Source organism: Populus euphratica, unplaced genomic scaffold (genome assembly GCF_000495115.2).
Source record: "Populus euphratica unplaced genomic scaffold, PopEup_1.0 scaffold76.1, whole genome shotgun sequence".
Lineage (NCBI taxonomy): Eukaryota > Viridiplantae > Streptophyta > Magnoliopsida > Malpighiales > Salicaceae > Populus > Populus euphratica.
Genome location: NW_011499890.1, coordinates 1,336,792 through 1,358,862, shown reverse-complemented (window position 1 = coordinate 1,358,862; position 22,071 = coordinate 1,336,792). Strand labels below are relative to the sequence as shown.

The following is a 22,071-nucleotide window of genomic DNA, read 5'->3' as shown; positions in this document are numbered from 1 at the left end:
TTAAAAATATTATTATTTTTATTAAAATTTAAAATATTCATATAAAAATAATATTATTTGTGCTATTTTATTATTTTATTTTATAATTAATTATATAAATACTAAAAATATTATTATTTGTAATATAAATATTAGTATTTTTATTTTAAGTATCATATTTTAATAATAATAGCAAGCACACACCTGGTGCTTAGGTGACCTTACTTAAACACCATCCTAGTATGCAGATCCAAGCGCCTAGTGGGGCTTAGAGGTGCTTGGGATGAGCCAAGTAGTGCTTGCCACTGTGCATACTCGAGGACTAGATGGTGATGACAATTGCTTGGAGTGAGCCAGCCCACACTCACTCAACGCGGGGCACCTGATGTTTAGGTTCGAATGAAGATCTATTGTCTTGGATCTAGGGTCAGCACTCAAGCTAATAGGTCTTGTGTCATTTAATTCTAGTGGGTCTTGATAAAGGATTTAAAATATTTTAATTTTAAAGTATTAATAGTAAAAATAGTGTAATTTGTGTTATAAATATTTTAATTTTTCTTATAATTAAAAGTATTGTTCTTAAAAATATTATAATCGGTATTAAAAATATCATTATTTTATTATAATGAATAGTATTTTCGTTAAAAATATTACTATTTCTATTAAAATTTAAAATATTCATATAAAAATAGAATTATTTGTGCTATAAATATTGTTATCTTATTTATAATTAATAGAATGAATACTAAAAATATTATCAGTTGTGGTATAAATATTAATATTTTTTATTATAGCTAATAATATTGTAATAACATTGAGAAGTGAAAACCTAGCGCTTGTGTTATCCTTGCACAACGTGACGTTTGGGCTACCATAACCAATCGGACATTTGTCAAAACCCAAGCATTAGGCGGCACTGGGGTCTGCCCCACACATTGTAGTCGTCAAAATGCTAGGTGGCACTTGAGTCCACCTCGCACAAAGATCAGGCAGCCCAGATACCATATGTTGTTGCGTGGGTAGCACTAGCACTGGGTGCTCTCTCTAATAACTCCGCCAGAACTTATGTTGATAATTTTTTTCCTAACCATCCTTTCAATACTATATGCATCCCTACAAAAACACACCTCACCCCTCCCTCGTTACATTTGCAACTTTTTTGGTTTTTTGGTTAAAGGATTGGATTGTCATCACACTGCTCCAATCCATGGTGTTTTAGTGTCTATATAAATAATAGCATGGATGAAGTTCATCTTACATTGTAGTCAAAACTTGGGTTTAAAACAAGCATGTATTTTAATTTTTTATTAGATATATTTTCTTCAAACTAGAAAAACTAATTTAATCTCCAAGCATTTAATTTCATTCTATTTTTATTAAAAAAATTAATTTCATTTTATTTTTATATTGAATTTAGTTCTTTTTTTTTTGTTTTTTATTATTTATTCTAATATCATCCCTCAATGTTTGTTTAGTTGAGAATTTTTCTTATTTATTTTTCAAGGTTTGCTTTTAAGACTCGTAACCTAATTAATAGATATGAAGATTAGCCTGATGCGACTTCCATCCTTTTTAATATAGGGTTATCTCAATTGAAGTTCTAATTCATATGTTTGATTTGTTGATCCAAGTTTGCTCGAAGTTTTTTTTATTTTTTTTGTCTTTGCAAGTTTTTTAAATTGGCTTATAATAAAAACTTTTTGTTGGACTTTGATTCATGGTTTTAAAAGTTGTGAGTTTTTTAAGATTTGACTGTGTTAGATTGTTTATTTGAGTTTACTTGGTTTTTATACATGTTTTCAATTTTATCATGTATGATTTTTTTATATTTAAAATTTGATTCATATTTTTTTAATTGATATTTTTTTTATTTGGGATTATTCTTTATTTTTTCATTAAATTGCATCTTCCTTGAGTTTTTTCTATCATTTTTTTTTAAAAACTTTTGTTGCTTTTGCAGGGCTTTTATTAATAATATTCTATCGATATCTCAGCCCACACTCACTCAACGCGGGGCACCTGATGTTTAGGTTCGAATGAGGATCTATTGTCTTGGATCTAGGGTCAGCATCCAAGCTAATAGGTCTTGTGTCATTTAATTTTATTGGGTCTTGGTAAAGAATTTAAAATATTTTAATTTTAAAGTATTAATAGTAAAAATAGTGTAATTTGTGTTATAAATATTTTAATTTTTCTTATAATTAAAAGTATTGTTCTTAAAAATATTATAATCGGTATTAAAAATATCATTATTTTATTATAATGAATAGTATTTTCGTTAAAAATATTACTATTTCTATTAAAATTTAAAATATTCATATAAAAATAGAATTATTTGTGCTATAAATATTGTTATCTTATTTATAATTAATAGAATGAATACTAAAAATATTATCAGTTGTGGTATAAATATTAATATTTTTTATTATAACTAATAATATTGTAATAACATTGAGAGGTGGAAACCTAGCGCTTGTGTTATCCTTGCACAACGTGACGTTTGGGCTACCATAACCAATCGGACATTTGCCAAAACCCAAGCATTAGGTGGCACTAGGGTCTGCCCCACACATTGGAGTCGTCAAAATGCCAGGTGGCACTTGAGTCCACCTCGCACAAAGATCAGGCAGCCCAGATGCCATGTGTTGTTGCGTGGGTAGCGCTAGCACTGGATGCTCTCTCTAATAACTCCGCCAAAACTTATGTTGATCATTTTTTTCCTAACCATCCTTTCAATACTATATGCATCCCTGCAAAAACACACCTCACCCCTCCCTCGTTACATTTGCAACTTTTTTGGTTAAAGGACTGGACTGCCATCACACTGCTCCAATCCATAGTGTTTTAGTGTCTATATAAATAATAGCATGGATGAAGTTCATCTTACATTGTAGTCAAAACTTGGGTTTAAAACAAGCATGTATTTTAATTTTTTATTAGATATATTTTCTTCAAACTAGAAAAAGTAATTCAATCTCCAAGCATTTAATTTCATTCTATTTTTACCAAAAAAATTAATTTTCATTTTATTTTTATATTGAATTTAGTTCCTTTTTTTATTTTTTTTTTATTTATTCTAATATCATCCCTCAATGTTTGTTTAGTTAAGAATTTTGCTTATTTATTTTTCAAGGTTTGCTTTTAATAGAGTCATCAAAGGCTCATAACCTGATTAATAGATATAAAGATTAGCCTGATGCGACTTCCATCCTTTTTAATATATTTTTAATATTTTTTTGCTAGTGTTTTTTTGCTTTCTTATTTACAGGGTTATCTCAATTGAAATTCTAATTCATGTGTTTGATTTGTTGATCCAAGTTTGCTCGAAGTTTTTTTATATTTTTTTTTTATTGGTCTTTGATTCATGGTTTTAAAAGTTGTGAGTTTTTTAAGATTTGATTCTGTTAGATTGTTTATTTGAGTTTACTTGGTTTTTATACATGTTTTCAATTTCATCATGTATGATTTTTTTATATTTAAAATTTGATTCATATTTTTTTAATTGATATTTTTTTTTATTTGGGATTATTCTTTATTTTTTCATTAAATTGCATCTTCCTTGAGTTTTTTCTATCATTTTTTTTTAAAAACTTTTGTTGCTTTTGCAGGGCTTTTATTAATAATATTCTATCGATATCATCATTTAAAATTAAATTAATTTAGAATTATAATTTTTCACTAAACTTGGATAAACAATTTCACAGGATGTAGCCTTTTAAGAATAAATCAAATTTAATAGGTTCGTACTATTTTTTTTTTTAATAAATTGATGTTGTTTCATTTTTTATCATTTTCTTTTAACTTTTATTTTGATATTTTTTTTATTTAATTATATTGGATTAACCCTCAATATTTTTTTTCATTTCACTCCTATCGCTTTTTAATATATAAATAATCAATCATATTACAAATAATTTTTAATTTTATATTTTATAATTTTTTTAATCTTTCTGGTTTCATCCTAATTCTTTTAATTATGATTGCGATAATTTTTTTAGCCTCATTCTTTTTTTTTTCAAGCTTTTTTATTAATAGTTTTTTCAATAATTTCATCTTCAGGGTTAAATTAGAAGATGTTTAATTTTTTTTATTAAACTTTGATCCATAATTTAACAAATTTCAAGTTTTTTTATTATACTATATTTAAAAGATTCACTTATATTTACTTGGTTCTCCCCTTGCTGATTTTTTTTTAGAAGTTCAACTCTTTTTTTTTTCTAGTTTTTTTCTTGTTAGGTTAGTATCTGGCTATTGATAATCCAATTAAACTTGGGTATGGTTTTTTATTTGTTTATTTATTATTATTTTTTTAATATTTAAACTATCAATTTAATTAACCACTTGAGACTTGATTTTTTTTTTTGATCATTTGTTTTAGATGAAAGAAATTTATTCAACACGCTTCCTACATGCCTAGTTAACAACCTAAGTGTCATAGAGTGATTCTACCTCAGTTACCCTATCCTTTACAGCCCTAGCACGCAGGAGTTTTTAAATCAAGTAGCCTCCTGGGAAATTCAGGATCAAAACAGGTAAATAGGGACATTGTGGTGGAATCAAATTTGATTATTGAAAAATATGGATTTTTTATATATATTTTTTATAATTTAATATTAAATTAATTAAAAATTAAACTTGAATATGATTATTAAAGTCTAAAAATTTCACTTAGGCTTGCTTTGCTTGGATCTAGATTAATTTAATATTGATTATATATATATGTATATATATTATAATTTAATATTAAATTAATTAAAAATTAAACTTAAATCTAGATTGCGAGTTTAGAGAATTATTGAAGTCTAAAAATTTCACTTAAGCTTATTTTGCTTGAATCTAGATTAATTTAATATTAATTTTTATATATATTTTATAATTTAATACTAGTTTAGAGGATTACTGAAGTCTAAAAATTTCACCTAAGGCTTGAATCTAGATTAATTTAATATTGATTTTTATATATATTTTATAATTTAATATTAAATTAATTAAAATTTAAACTTGGATATCAATTAGGAGTTTAGAAAATTATCTAAGTAATGAAATTTCACTTAGGCTTGCTTCGCTTGGATTCTCCTTTTTTGATAAGTTTATGTTTTTTTAATTTTATTATTTAATTAGATATTAGAACTTTTTTATTTTGAAAATTATTCCAGTTATCTTGAGTCTTTTTATTTGTTATTTTTTATTAAATTAACTTTTTTAAAAGATATATTATTTTTTAATTTAATTTAATATAATTATAAAATATGCACTCCATAATATTTAGTTTAATTTAATATAAATAAAGAGATTGTATCATGGGATTTCAATATTCATCCATTTATAACCAAACAAAATTCTCATCAATTGAATATCTTTTCCGGTGAAAAAAAATAAAATTGAGAAGAGTCTCGTTGTAGCGTGAACCCCATGGCTAATGCTAACAATATACAGTGCAAGTAAACCATCTAGGTGGTGGCTAAGTGGTAAAGACGTGGGACTGAGGGGTTTGCTCTTTCTGTGGTCTCAGGTTCGAGTCCTTGGTTACTCATATGATGGCCACTAGAGGCTTACATGGTCGTTAACTTCAGGGCCCGTAGGATTAGTCGTGGTGCGCGCAAGCTAGCCCGGACATCCATGTTAATTTTAAAAAAATATACAGCGCAAGTATATGTCTAGGAGCCCATGACATATGATGAGACCATATGGAATATGGTAGCCCTCCCCCCTTCCATTAGGCATCCATGACGAGCTAGGAGTATATCTATGATATAGACTACTTAGGTAGCTTGCCTTACATCATTAATTTATCTTTGATTTTTATAAAAAAAATCAAGTTCTAGCATTGACAGGATCTAAACCTATTTTAAATACTTTACAAGACAGAATTCAAATATGTTTTGTATCCGACACCGCCCATAATCAAAGGCTATCTTAATCCTGCATATGACATCTGGCTTCTGTACGTTGATAGACTGAATGCTATCTTGGATTCTCTATCTTGGGTCCTGTACTCGGTCCAAACCGAAGGTTATTTGGGTCCCACACAGAGTTAGATATAAAGATATTTTGTGCTGTGCAACTTGCAGCATCCAAAGTTATTTGGGTCTTAATTGACGGGACCATGGTTATTTTGGATTATGTACCCGGTCAGGACCTAAAGTTATTTTAGATTTTGTATTATTATAGATCCAATATAGTTATTTATAATATTAATAATAATATTTTTTATTTGTTTAAGTTATTATATTTTTAATTATTTTAAAAAATGTATGGGTTTTTTCAGTGACAATAATTTTTTTTTCAATTTACTAATGATGATGATGATGATGATTTATAATTCTACTTTTCAAATCAAATTTATTATTGTTTTTAATAATAATAATTTTTATGATATTAATAATAATATTTTTTATATTAATACTTTTAATTATAGTAATAATAATAATATTTATAACACAAATAATACTATTTTTAATTTTAATAAAAATAATATTTTTAATATAAAGAATAATATTTTAATACCAATACTTTTAATTATAATAAAAAAATATTTATAAGATATATAATAATATTTTATGGTATTAATAATAATTTTAAACTTTTCTGATCAAAGTTTGTACAATAATATTTTTTTTCCAAATTTTTTAATAATAATAATTGTTATTTTTTTTAAATTTTATTCTATTTTTAATATTAATACTTTTAATTACAATAATGATAATAATATTTAGAATACAAAAAATAATATTTATCATATTAATAATAATAATATTAAACTTATTTGGCTAAAGTTTCTGCTGTAATGATTTTTTTGAAAACATTATTCACAATAATAACACTGATAATTATTATTATATTTTTTTTATTTTTCTTCTCTACACAGTCTGTCAATCCAGCCAGCAGGTCTCTAAACCTAAGGGCTATGAGAACAGACCTCAGCGATTGGGTCTGCACCCAGTACGCGGGTCAGCTGGTCAGGTAATGCAGACCTTGCCTTGCAAGTTTGAACACCTTAGGCTTGCGGGTTTGAAGCCTGTTGGCCCTAGGGTTGCAGCCAGGCGCACGGGCTTCCTTCTATAGCCCAAGGCTGGGCAAACCCCACGCCAAGTGTTTATGTGCCAGGGCATCAACCAACTTTAATGCCTGGACAAACCCCACGCCAAGTATCTGCATGCTAGGATATCGTCCAACCCTAGCGTCTAAGCAGACCCTGCGCTAAGTGTTTAATGTCTGGGGCCATGGCCAAGCGCATATGGGCGGCCACAATGCCCTGGTTTGACAACCCTAATGTCAAGTATTAACAACCTAAGCTAATTAATTATAACTAATTAATACTTTAATACAATAAAGATTACAATATTTAGAATACAAATAATAATATTTTATTATATTAATAATAATATTAAACTTGTGATCAAAGTTTACATAGTAATATTTTTTTAACAATAATAATAATAATAATAATAATGATAATCGATATTATACTTTTTTTTTCAATTTTCTTATATTCTTAATATTAATAATTTTAATTATATTAAATATAATAATGTTTAGGATACAAATAATAATATAAAACTTGTTTACCCAAAGTTTATACAGTAATAATTTTTTTTAAAAAAAATATTAACAATGATAATAATGATAATTATTATTTTTTTTTTTTCTTCTCAGTAGGTCTGCCGATCCAGCCGTGCAGGTCTTTAAACCCAATAGCTGTGAGAACAAACCTTGCGTGCAGGTTTGTTGGCAAGGTGCTCGAGGTTGCAAACCCTACCTCACAGGTTTACACACGCTAGGCTCGTGGGTCTACAAATCCCAGGCTAGTTGGGATGCAGACCCGCTTATCCTGTGGCTGCAGCGAGGTGTGCTGATTTGCCCTTAACACCCAAGGCTGAACAGACAGGTGTCTGCATGCTAGGGCCTCGACTAGCCAGCATTAGGTGGCTGTAGCCTGGGGCAAGGCCTCGTAGCTAAGCGTCATGTGTCCACGACCCTTGAGGCGTGCCTCCAACTAGACACTTGGGGCTTGCAAGCTGCAGCCTGAGCGTATTTTCATTAAATTGTATAATTCATAGTAAAAATACTCGCAGCCTATAATATAATATTATATAATCCATAATAAAAAGCAATTACATTATACATTAGTAAGTACTACAGTAAATCACTGAAAAAATTGAATTATAGTTAATGTTTTTTTTTTTAAAGAAACCTATAATAAAAGAAGAAGAAAACCATGTAAAATCACCTCACTCAAAGCGCAGCATACTTCCAACTAAATTCTAAATCAAAGAGACAAGTAACCAAGTTACTTGGGAGCGCTTCTCCAATAATCATAAACAGTTTTTTTTTTCTATACGGTAGGATAAAAAATAGAAGTTATCTCAGTAGCAAACCGCTAATAAATAAATCTCCTCTTCCACTTTCTACACTCTATTTAGCATCATCGTTGTTGTTTCAGGCAAAGCTATCATCCTCATCTTCAACCAGCCCACCATATTGGAGTATTTGTAACGAGTTTATGAAAATTTTAAATTATTTTTATATTTAAAATAAAATATAAATTTTTTATTTTATATTTTCAAATTATTTTAATATTTTTTTAAATAAAAAATATTTTAAACCACAAACACGCAAAACTACGCATCATCCTCCAAAGATTTACAGCCTCATCAATGTATACTTGGATTTAACTTCATCATCATTGCTCAAAGCTCCAAATTTAGACCACTCACGACACTGGAGTCGAACAAAAGGCAAACGAAAGCCGAAAATGGAAGCACATGCAAGCAAAAGCTGTGCTTTTTTAACCAATCTAGCCAAAAATTCCAGACACACGTCATTTTACAAATAAAAAATGGATCAGAAATGCCCCATGAAAGCATTAAACTAGTAGTACCATAATTAATTTGACCAGCAATTATGACTGATCAGATCTCATGCTGCTTTTAAGCTCTTCATGGTGGAACAATAATATTTTTGTGCCGCGAGGCAGGATCGGATTCAAATGACAACTGGGCTAAATTCAGTCACCAATCCCATCTAGATATACAGCAGGCACTCAACAACAACAGCGTGATTTGCATGAGAAGAGCAGCCAGAAAACAAAGACAAGAGCTTAATCAGGTAATAGAATGAATGCCAAGGTTAAATTCAATTGATTACAGTAGATAACAAGGAAATGCTTTAATACTATGGCCTTTCGCTCTTCTACTACATTGCGGATTAAGACCTCCACCTTCAGTTCAACTATCTTCTAAATTTCAGAACCAACAAAACTGAATAATTTATCCTTTTGCTGCAAATACAAAGAATTTTTCAATATGAAGAGATAAGAAATCTCTGCTCTCTTTCAGTAAATGAAAAAAAAAATTATTTCTTAACCTGTTAAGTGCCAGGAAGACAGATACATTTATGTGAAGGATAAGAAGAAGCAATCAAGTGATATCACCGCCTCCCAGCCCCTTCCTCAACTTACACATCCAATCCTCTTCTCCTCCTTGTCACACGACTTGAATAGCTTCTATCAATCGATCAAGGTTCTTCAGATCCATCACGCATTCTTGACGACGAATTAGGCCTAATCCTCCTTAAAAACGAAGACATACCACGAAAAATTCTCCTAAAACCCCCAATACCACTAGTACTCTCTCTTCTTCTACTCCTCCTAGTCACCCAAGAATCCCAATTACGAGACGGCCTATTAAGCCCACCATTCCCACCACCATCCATCTCCGTAAAAACACCCGGAAACTCTCTCTCTCCACCTCTCCTCCCCCCACTAAACCTCCCAACAGCAAACCCACCACCAGGCAACCTCCACACAGTTAACCCCACAAGCTCCCCTTCCATCTCCTCCTCTCTGGAATTCTCCACAGGCAACTCGTGCCTGCAAACGGGACAAGAATTTCGCATCGCAAGCCAAGGAAAAATGCAATCAGAATGATAAATATGCTTACAAGGCATCTCACGAGCTTCGTTTCCTATCTCAAACGCCTCTTTACACACTGCACAGTACGTCTCCGAAATCACATGCGTTTCGTTTATTTCTACACTCGGCATTGATTCAATCACAGCTTTCGATGCCGGCGGGTTAGGAACCGAGCGGCCTAAACTGTTTATCTCTATCTGTGATACCTGGTCTAGTAAACGGTCAAAACCTGAACCCATTAAAAACTCAGACATCATCTCCGGTACTGGTCGGAGACCCGTACCGATTCCATCGTCATAGTAGAACTCGTAGGCGCTTCCATCTTCGTTGTCTTCAGCAGCGGCGGCAGGGGTGGTTCCGCGGAGGACGATCACTGGGTTAAAGGAAGACCGGTGGCCGGCGTTGCGGCGGTTTCGGGTAAGGTTGGAAACCCGACTACGGTTTTGACGGATATCAGAGGTGGAGTTGGATTGAATCTCTTCGACGAACCCACCGTCGCAGTGAGGACACGTGATGTTGCTTGTGTGGCTGTGTTCTTCGTCTTCGTTATGAGGTGAAACGGTGACGAAGCGTGAGCATCTGTAACACCAATACGACGTCGTCGTCGTTGTCGAAGCCATGACCAGATAAGCAAGTATCTAGAGAGAGAAACAGAGCTATAATTCTTGAGACAGGTAGAAAAGAGAAATGAAAAAGGGGAGGAATAGGTTTATAAAGGAAAGCGTGGACGGTGCCTTGAATATAAATTAGAGGGTTGATGGTGTACAAATCTAACACATGATGTTAACGCGTGAAGTCCACGGAATGAAGCGCTTCCAATAATTGGGGGCCCTTTAAGCGCCCCTGGTATTTTATTTTTGGTTCAATGCCGTCCCTTTCTCTTACGAAATTTAAAACGGGACCCCAACCTAACCTGAATATCATTATAATATGTAATTTTTCTTTTCCCAATTAAAAGTCTAAATAATCCACCACCCAAATAACTTGAATTGATAATCCATAAATATACCATCTATTGAATTCTAAGATTCCAAATCATAGAAGCATCAATTTAAATCTATATATCTCTTCTTTGTGTTAGTAAAATATTTGTATATAAATTATTTTCTTTTCTTTTCTATCCTTCATGAGGAAATTTGAAATCATACTTATTTTTTCTATTAATTAAATCATTTCCTATTTTTAATACATTATAATTCAATAAATTATATAAATAAAATTGATTGTAAAACTAAAATCTCAAGAGAAATTTAAAAAAGAAAAGTTCTAGTTTAAGAGGTGATACAATAAAATATTGAAACCGCATGAAAGGTTTTGAGGTGGGTGAAAAAATTATTTTTTAAAATGTTATTTTAATATATTAAAATAATATTTTTTATTTTTTAAAATTTATTATTACCATAATATAAAATAAAAAATATATAAAAACAAGTTGTACTACAGCCAAGACAGCACGAAAACTAGCCGCTGGAAGTAAGTTAAACTTCTTCACACGTGCGAATAAAGGAGGGGCGGTGATGGTTAAGGGCGGGGGGTAGGAACTGTGCTTCAAATTTAAACGAAGATGAGACGAGACAGGGGGGCGCGTGGGGTTTGACCGGAGAAGCAGAAGAGAACGCCCAGTTTGAAAATTCAAAGCTGAAGGAAAGTCACTGCTCACCTGTTGATTTGAGGCCCTTCGCAGAAGATTCAAAACGCCGATTGTCTCTTTACTTTCCACTGTCGGATGGATTGGGCCCTACTTGTCCAAAACCAAGGACTCTAATTAATTCAAATTGTCCGTTTCGTTTTATTTTTTTCTAGAATTTCTAAATATTTTATATCAATTTTAAAAAAACAAAACAAGACAAAATAATTTTTATTTTATTTAAAATATCGGTTCCTTCCGTATTTTTCGGATAAGTTTCAGCTTGAATATTCTGATTTTATTTAATATATTTTATTTTGTTTTTAAAAAAATTTTAAATTAAATTAAACTTGATTTAATCTAATTAATTAAATTATCTAAGTATAAACTATAAAAAACTCTTTTCCTTTCCTTTGCTATTTTCAATAACAATAATATTAAAAATAATTATTACTATTTACATTAACAATTATATTAATGTTTTAAAATTAAATTTATTACTAATATATATGGTTTATATTTGTAAAAAAACAAATAAACAGATGTGTATAGTTACTATGTGTATAATTTTTTTATAAGTCTTTTTTAATTTAAAGTGTAATAAAAATTTTCCAAAAATAAAATTCATTTTTTTTAACAGCATCAGGATTTAAAAAAAATGCAAATTGAACTACGGAAATAAACATTCTCTGGTATTAATCTTATTGTTCACAGGAATTAAAAAAAAAAAAAAAAACAAAAGAGCAAGGGTATAGACATGGGCGTGAACATTTCCTGTGACTTTTATTATTTTTTTCCATCTTATTTTCTGAACTTCTTAAGGGCATGTGTTTGAGTCGCCGCGGGGTAGAGACCCCGAATGATTTTCGGTGACAGCTCCAGATGAAAAGACCAAAAAGAAAAAAGAGGCGAGCTGTCTCTCATGAATCCCTTGGATTGGGGTGCTTAAATTTCTGTTCAGGTGCATGCGTTTAAAGCGAGAAATTATTGGGCTGCTAGATGCTATGGACTGTTACTTATTGCGTGACACAAATTAGGTTAAAAATGAAATAGATGTGAATTAGATGGTTTGCTTGTGATGCATTACAGGTTAGATTATTTTTTTAATGTAAAAAAAAATATTTGATCATTACTGGAAGTTTTTTTAAAAAAAATTATATATGATTTGACTAATCGGTTAATTTGATGAGTTCAAAAATAACTTATATGTTCATTAAAAATATATTTTTGCTTGAACATTTTATTGCGACATTTTTTTTTTGTAATATTGTAGTAGAAATATAATGGATTAATGTAGGTCAGTATAAGTTAACCCTGTTAAATCCACAATTCAAGTTATGGAATCATAATAATTTAATATAAAATAAATTTAAACAGATTATTAAATTTAATTTTTAATCAATTCAACATTAAAATAAAAAAATAAAAAAATGAGTTAACTTTCAGAACCTGCGTTCTGGATCATGAGAACAAGATTGCTCCATAAAAAATAAACTGAAACAAATTACAAAGTTTAATTCTCAATTAATCTAATATTAAAAGATAATTTTAAAAAAATAACACAATTGAACAACTCAAGTCAACAGATTTAACTTGTTGAATCTATAACCCAAGTCATGATATCGCAATAATCATGTAGAAAGTAAACTAAATAAACAATCAAGTCAAGTTCTCAAATTCACAACACAGGTTATAAGATTAATTATAAGATTAAGATATTCTTATAAAAAATAAATTGAAATGAATTATGAAACTTAATTCTTAATCAGTTTATTATTAAGGAACAAAACTGAAAAAAAATCAATATAAAACAACAACATAATAAAATGACTAAAATATACTCGATTTATCTCAAAAAACTTATGATCCATGTAAAGAGACCATGATAATATCATAAAGTAAAATAAATTATAAAATCTAGTTTATAATCAATTTAGTGTTAAATAATTAAATTTTTTAAAAATATTAATTAAAAAACTCGACTCAATTAAAAATTAAATTAAATACATAAAAAACAAACTAAATTTTTAATTTAAAAAACTGTTGCAATAAAATATGTAATAGAATATGTTTTATGAACACCACCTCTTTTGTTTTATTTTTATTTTGTCAATGTAAATGTAGATGTTGATTTTTAATTGGTGTTGACACTGTACACAATTGACATCTGGATGTATTTTTTAAAGTGAACAAAATTGACCGGCTTTCCTGATGCCCGTAGTGAGATGTCTTCCTTTGCTTCATCTTCCACGCCATTTTCCCACGTGATATATACTAAAATATTTAACTAATTTGACTTATGATTTGCTGCAAGAACACCTTTTGAAATTAAGAAATTTTCAAGTAAAAATTAAAAAATTATGCATATATATAATTAAAAAAATCAAGCGTTATATGTGTGAACAAATAAAAAAATAAATATAAAATAACTAAAAAAATAAAAAAATTAAGATACAAAAATAAATTAAGATATTTAGTATCACAAGCTGAAAAATATATCAAGTTATGTTTGCTAAATCTCTTTATTAAAATAATTTTGTATTTAAATAAAAAATAATGAAAATAAAGATGTAAACTAAATTAATTGAATAAAATAAAAATAAAAGAATATTATGTAAGGCCACACATATTAGAAATATTTTATTTTTAAAAAATTTATTTATACAGAAGATAAAAAAATATAGATGAATAAGAAAAACTTTACAAAATTTAAATGTATATAAAAAATATCATTTAAAAGTGAATATTTAAATAAAATGAAAGAGAGAAGGGGTATTGATCTAGATATAAATTAAAAAATATATATAGAAAAAAACCATACAAAAAGAATTTTTTTTTTAAAAAAAAAGTCAGACGTTGTTGGATCTGTCGAGCGAGACTAGCTTGCTTGTTCCATTTTGTCGGGTCTGTTGAAAAAAAAAAGACAAACAACTTATTGCTTACAAAAGCTAACTATGTATTGTCTAATTTGTTTAGATTTCAGCCATTGTAGCAACTGAAAAATTAGAGTTTAAGTTTGTTTTTTCAGAAACTCGTTTTCAACTTATTTTTAATCTACAATACCTTGATAAACTTATTCATAACATAAAAAAAACTTAAAAACCATTTTAAAAACCAAAATCAACCAAAAATAAAAAATCTTTACAAGTTCAATTATTTTTTCATGAACATTAAATATAAAAAACACTTAATATGAATTCTTCTCATCAAATAGAATCATTTGATATAAATATTAACTATTTTAGTAGTCTAGATTAATATTAAAGATATTTTTTTTTATTGCTGAAATTCGATAACCTCCTTCCATCTCTTATAAAAAACAAGAACTAAAAAATAAAAGAATCAAGGTGCTGTATTCAGAATTGAATTGGAAAAATACTGAGAATCAAAAATTTTATAATTTTTTTATTTTTAAAATTTAAAAGCTAAAATATATATTTTTTAAAAGTTTCAACACATCATCTATATACATTGTCCTTTTTATTATAGTGATTTTTTAAAAATTTTATCATCGATTTAGAAATCAAAAGCAATCGATGTTAAATCAGAATTAACTAGTCTAAAATAAAACTTTAAATATGAAAATGAAAGGTCAAAAAATAAACAAGGGGCCCTCGTGATGATTCGTTTGCGCGTGAACAGTGATGGTTTCCACGGCAAAGCACCCCTACACCATTTAGATTACTGGAGATTTTTCTGCCATCTTATATTATTATTATTATTATAAAAGGCACTATGCAATAAAAGAAATAAACGAATGCATCAACATAAATACAAAATTAAGTTCCATTTGGTATTGTTTTTTTGACATTTCCCACCCGATCCGTCGTGCGAGCGTCTCGTGTGAAACCCTACGCTCTCATGCAACAAGTTGAAAGTGAAAAGTGGCTGAGAAAAAATAAACATTGACTCGGCAAGAATGTCGTGGTTTTATAAACTCAAATATAATCACGTTTACCTTGTTCATCAGTCAAAAAGCACGTATTCATGCGTTGACAGTGTACTTTTATGAAAATCTAAATCCTTTTAAATTATTTTTAGATTGTTTTGGTGTGAAAAATAAAATTTTAAAATAAAAACATATGTGTCAAAAATAAAATTTTAAAATAAAAACATATTATTTTAATAAATTTTTAAATAAAAAATACTTTAAAAAACAATATTTATCTTAATAACAATGTGCTGTGAGTTCACTCCCAATTTTCACCTACGCGAGATTTCATGCTCTAGGTTTTATTGAAGACTTGGCCCATTAGAATATATAAACCACGTCAAACTAAGCGAAACACTTAAGCCCATTTGTTTTATTAACAATAATAAATAAAAAATCTTCTGACTTTTTTTTTTTAAGTATTGTTTATTAAAATAATATTTTTTATTTTTTTTAATATTAAATTTATTAAAGATGAAGTTAATTGAAGTCACACTCTGTGATTTATTTTGTTTCACTCTTGATAAGGTCATCTCTTTAATTATAAATATGAGAGATTAATTTAAGTTATTTATCTATATTAATTGTTTTTATTTTAAAATTTATTTATTAATATTTAATTGATTAAAAATTAATTTTTATTTTATTTTTTAACGAGTATGATAGATTAACACGGTTTGTCTTGGATTATTTTCTTAAATCTTTTTATAATTGATTTTTTTCTTAGTTTTATTATTTAATATTGAGTTTATTAAAAACTGATTTTTATACTATATTTTTTATTTGTTTTTTATAAAATTATTATAATCTTTTGTGAATCATAATATAAATTAATAAGTTGACTCGAATTAATTTAATATGTTGTTATTTTAATGTTTACAAGAACAAAATCTCTTTTTAAATATTTATTTAAATTAAAATATATTTTTAGTAATTATTTAAGTTGTTTTTATATCTAAGTATATCAATTCTTTATAATTAATTTTTTATAGTAGAGAAAATATCAGTAATGATTAGATATTTTTCTACGTAAAAAAAAATAATAATAATTCAAGCGACATTAGCTCGGGGCAATATTCTAATTTATATGTATATAGATTTTAGACTAGCACGCATTGATCAGACGAAAAGTCGTTGGCGTTATCAATGCTCCTTTTAAGAACCAATAAAAATTCTAGCTGTGAATTTAAAGTTTCACACGTATGTTCACTCGCATCCATTTGTTTTATTAACAATAATAAATAATAAATCTTTAAAGAAGAGCCAATTTATTTTACCTTTTTTTGTAAAGTATTGTTTATTAAAATAATACTTTTATTTTTTAATATTAAATTTATCAAAGATGAAGTTAATTGAAGTCACACTCTGTGATTTATTTTGTTTCACTTGATAAGGTCATCCTGTATTATTATTTAGATTATAAATATAAGAGATTAATATTAGTTAATTCAAGTTATTTATCCATATTAATTATTATTTTTATAAATTTATATATTAATATTAAGTTGGTTAACAATTAATCTTTATAACTTATTTTTATTTATTTTTATTTGATTATTCCAATCTCATAACCCAGATCACAAGTCTAATAAATTAACCTGATTTATCTTGAATTATTTTCTTGAGTCATTTTATAATTTTTTTTATTTCATTATTCGATGTCAAATTTATTAAAAACTAATCTTTATACTATATTTTTTATTTATTTTTATAATATTATTATAGTCTTATGAATCAGAATATAAATTAAAAAGTTCATTCGAATCAATTTAATATGTTATTTTTTTATTATTTATAAAAAAAAAATTATTTTTTAAATATTTATTTTAAATCAAAATATATTTTTAATAGTTATTTAAGTTATTTTAAAATTCTAGTCGCATTATATCAACTGAATAATTTTTCTACACTAGAGAAAATATTAGTAATGATTGGATAATTTTTTACGTAAAAAAAATAATAATTCAAGCGACATTAGCTCGGGGCAATATTCTAATTTATATGTATATAGATTTTAGACTAGCACGCATTGATCAGACGAAAAGTCGTTGGCGTTATCAATGCTCCTTTTAAGAACCAATAAAAATTCTAGCTGTGAATTTAAAGTTTCATACGTATGTTCACTCGCAGCCCGTGGCTGGTTGAATGATTTTCTTAATGTAAAAAGAAAAACAAAGCATACTCGCCAACTTGCTTTTCAACTTCAAAATTATTTTTAATTATCAATAAAATAAATTGAATATTATATATATTAATGAATATTAAAAATAGTTGTTAATATCAATAAAATTATATACCTCCCAGCCCGAAGTAGTCCTTTTGTGTGTGTAATTTGTTTTATTCATTTATTATTATTTTATTATTTGATTATTTTTTTATCAATAATTTTTTCAATATGATTTATTTTACTTTGTTTTTTATAAAATCATCAAGTTATCTTGTTGATGCTTAATTATGTGAAGATTTTTATTATTATTTTTTTCTTAATTGTCTAATATATTTTTAGATTTTTCAAGTTAATCAGACTATATTAAACTCTTTTATTTTTTTTGCCATGAAAAATTGATTTCATCCTTAACATAATAGGACTGTGATACAGTTATTTTTATAATTTTAAATGATTCTATATTATTTTTATATTTTAAAAATATTTTTAAAAAAATTAAATTTTTATTTTTTTCTCTGCTTTGAAATAATATTTTTTTATATTTTCAGATCATCTTGATATATTAATATTAAAAATAGTATTTTTTAAAAATAAAAAATATTATTTTAATATATTTTCAAATAAAAAATATTTTAAAATACAATACCACCTACATTTCTAACCTTCATTTCCAAATAGATTCACAATCTTACATGCAAAAGCTTGCTTTTATGTGATGTATGGAATTGCCATTACTATAAATTATTTTTAATATAAATATATCAAAACGATTCAAAACGTATAAATCATGTTAAATTTTAGTAAAAATAAAAAATAAAAAATTTTTGAATTTTTTAAAAATACAGGTTCAACGGCGTTTCCAAACAGCCCTTAACTAACTAATCAATTTGTTAGGAGGTGGTTTGGATTTTTTAATTACTGTTTTCATTTTCTATTTTATTATTTTTATTTTATGAAAATAGAGAAAAATAAATTTTTTAATTTTAAAATCTGTGAAGTCATATTTAGAAAACATGGTGCTAGTAAAACATAAAGGCTTTAGTTTTGGAATATATATATATATATATATATATATATATATTAGTTTTTCTTTTATGCAATAAGAATAAGAACTTGAATCAATTTATTTGAATTAATTAAATTGAATTATTTTTTATAATTAATGTTGATTCTATTTATCATAACTCAATTTTAAACCCTCTTTGTTTCTTAAAAAAAAGTTTATATTTTTTTTATTAAAAACTCAAAAATATTTTTGGAACACAAAGTGATAAGTTTTTAAATTGTAAAATACCAATACCCCAGAAAAATAACTAAATCACGATGTTATGATGTTTTGACAAGATGGGATAAAGAAAAAGAAAAAAATAAGGTTGAAATTCACACTTGATCAAAATTTAAAAAATTAATTAAATTTAATGACTTCATTAAATTTCTAACAGGCTTAATTGACTTATTCAAAAGTTAATTGAGAAAAAATTAAAAGAATTAATTAAGTTTAAGAACTTGATTAAACTTCTAATAGTGAGATGATTCAATTAAAAATTTAATTAAAGATAAATTAATCTAGATTTAATTTAGAAGTTCAAAATTTTAAAGGACTAAGTGGATGTTTGTTTACGCGATAGCTTTAGCTTTTAAAGCAAACCGCGTAAACTAAGAAGGTGTTTGGTATTATGGTTGGAACTGTGTTTTGTTCCAACCACACTTTTTAATCGTTTGGTAAATATTTAAAACACATATTTTAAAGATGGGTCCCACTAAAAACTAAGTTTGTACCGCCTGTTTTGTGAAGCAGAAAATTGCTGCTTTTCTATTCACTTTTGCCCGCCTGCTTCCAAGAGAAAGAAAAACTCAAGGGCCCACCCAATTTGATGTGTTTACTTTCTTCATTCTTAGCTCAAGTAGGAGTATTTTGTTGGCAATTATCATTATCTACACACTGCCAAGTTGATTCATGGGTTATTGTTCTGTTTATGTGAATAATTAGTGCAGTAAATTGATTTTACTTAAGTGTTCATGTTACGTAAATGTAAATAATAATTTTTTAAAAAAAATAGTTTAAGATTAATTAAATTTACTCGTACTATAATCTTAATTTTATTCTTGATAATACTTTACCTAATTTTATTGTATACTTAAAAAATTATAAAAACTATAGTTATTGTTGGATGAATTTTATATATAATGGAATTGTAAATAGTTTAATGGAACAATAAAAATATTTTATATAAAGTATGATTTATTTCATGATATAATATCAATAGTTAAATCTACAATATTTAAATTAAGAATCATAAATATTAATATATATTTTTTAAAATTATTTTATAACCTCAATTTCAAAAACATTTTTAACCAACACACATTAAAATATTTTTTGTTCAACCTCAATTCCAACCACAGTTTTAACCAAACATATCTTTTTCCAACCCAACCTCAATTAAAAATACTTTTTATAAAACAACTTTTTTCAAACCACAATCACAATAGCCACCGCAATACCAAAGACACCCTAAGCGTTTGGTAATCTAAGAAAAGCACTTTTTTATTCAGTGGACCCATGGTTGTTAAAACCCATAAAACGTGTAGAAACGGAGACAAAACTCAAAAATAATTAAAATCGCATAAAACTGGTTGAAAATCGCATAAAACCATAACAACTCGCAAAAACGTTAAAAGCGTTACGTTTTCACGATTTAACCAAAATGTCACCGGACCAAATGCAAAATTAAATATGCAAAATTTTTAAACTTCGTCCCTGTCTCACAATTTCTTTTCTTTCCCAATTCCCACCCGATCAGGCGACCACCCTAACCCTATCGGTGACTTCATCCCAATCTCACACTCCCCCTGACTCCAGACTTCGTCCAATGGTCCCCTCTCTGTCTCACACAGTCACACTCTCTTAGTCTCCCACTCTCCCTAACTCCTTTCCCCTTTCCCCTTTTCCCTTTCCCCAGCAAATTAAGAAATCACTTTCCCCCCGATCCGGAGCGTTTTTGGCGAGACGAAGGTAAGAATTGATTCCCAATCCCAAGCTTTGTTTTTTTCTGTCTAATGGTGGTGATTAGAGACAAAAAAGGATCTGAGTATGCTATGAAATTCACTGTTTATCTTCTAGGTATTTTACAATTAAGTGGTTTGCTTCTGGGTATTTTTTTGGAGGGGGAGTGGTGATGCACTGCTGCTAGTAATTTCGTGTGCAGCTTTGTTTATCTTCTGTGAAGCTTTCTAACAATGAAAAATTATTGTGTGTTGTGATTTCTTTTAATTTTCACCTTGCCAATCACGAGGCTTACTTGGTATTCCTTGGTTTCTTACCATTGCTGTACTTAAATGAGTTCAACATGATTCTGTTTTTCGTTCTGGATTCACTTACCATTCATGCATTTTTCGACTATCAACTGTCAACTATCTTGCTTGCTTTGGTGTTGCAGATTTTGTAATTCTGCAATCTGCATAGACAACAATTCAGCGAAGCAACGAAGCAACGAAGCATTCCAATTTCCAGGATTGCAGGTATTCTGTAAATCCAAAACTGCAAACTTTAGGGCAATTGATGCACCTGTTTGGAATGCCTTTTGCATTTAATTTATCTAGGCTTTTGTGTATTACTGCATAGCAATTTAATGTGGATTGCATCTCTCAAATGATATCATCCTGCAAGGCTTTAATTTAGTGATATTTGGTTTGCAGTATATTGAGTGTATTCTGTTTTCCTTTGTTCTGCGAAATCATGCAAATGTGCACCCATTCCATTGCTATTTTTAACGTGATCTTGATACATGAAGTGTTGGCTTTGGAAACTTCTTAATCACTGTATGGAATAGAAAAAAGAGTTCTATAATTTTTAAATTTGGGCATAGAAAAAAGAGTTCTATACGTAATTATTTGTGCTCCTTTTCTGGGATATTGTTTCCTACCCTCAATCTGCTGGCAGCTAAAATGTTTATTGATTTTGAAAGAGAAGATATTATTGTCTAGCAAATAAAACCTTTTCTTAATTCTCATATATGGATTTTTCTTTGAGGAATTTCCATGATTTCTTAGTAATATTCTTATTTTGATAGATTAAAAAAAAGAAATTCAATATAGAAGTTTTCCTATATTGTTTTAAAATTCAAGGATTTAATAAAATTCTCTTCATCCCAATAAAATTATTCTTGTCTAGGCATGCTTATATTTGAACTTTTATTTTATACTATTCAGATTGCTTGAATTTTCCGTAAGAGTGGTGTGTGAATGTATAATCTTAATTATATCCAACATTATAGCAATAGTGGTTTTGAATTGTAGGATACATGGCATCTAAAAAAACTACAAGTGGCAATAGACTTGACGTGGGATGGCAATATGGTATAGATGTTGACAAGAATTCAAAAAGAGTGCAGTGTAAGTTTTGTCAGAAAATTATTAGTGGAGGCATTTACCGTTTCAAGCATCATTTAGCT

The 22,071-nt window shown here is 27.9% G+C and overlaps 1 protein-coding gene across 1 annotated transcript; it reads right to left on the bottom strand.

Moving 5' to 3' along the window:
- Nucleotides 1–9,088: 9,088 nt before the first annotated feature.
- On the bottom strand, nucleotides 9,089–10,615 carry LOC105131135 (E3 ubiquitin-protein ligase RING1). Its single transcript, XM_011033960.1, has one exon. The coding sequence runs from the start codon at nucleotides 10,510–10,512 to the stop codon at nucleotides 9,496–9,498; it is 1,017 nt and encodes a 338-aa protein (XP_011032262.1). The 5' UTR covers nucleotides 10,513–10,615; the 3' UTR covers nucleotides 9,089–9,495.
- Nucleotides 10,616–22,071: the final 11,456 nt, after the last annotated feature.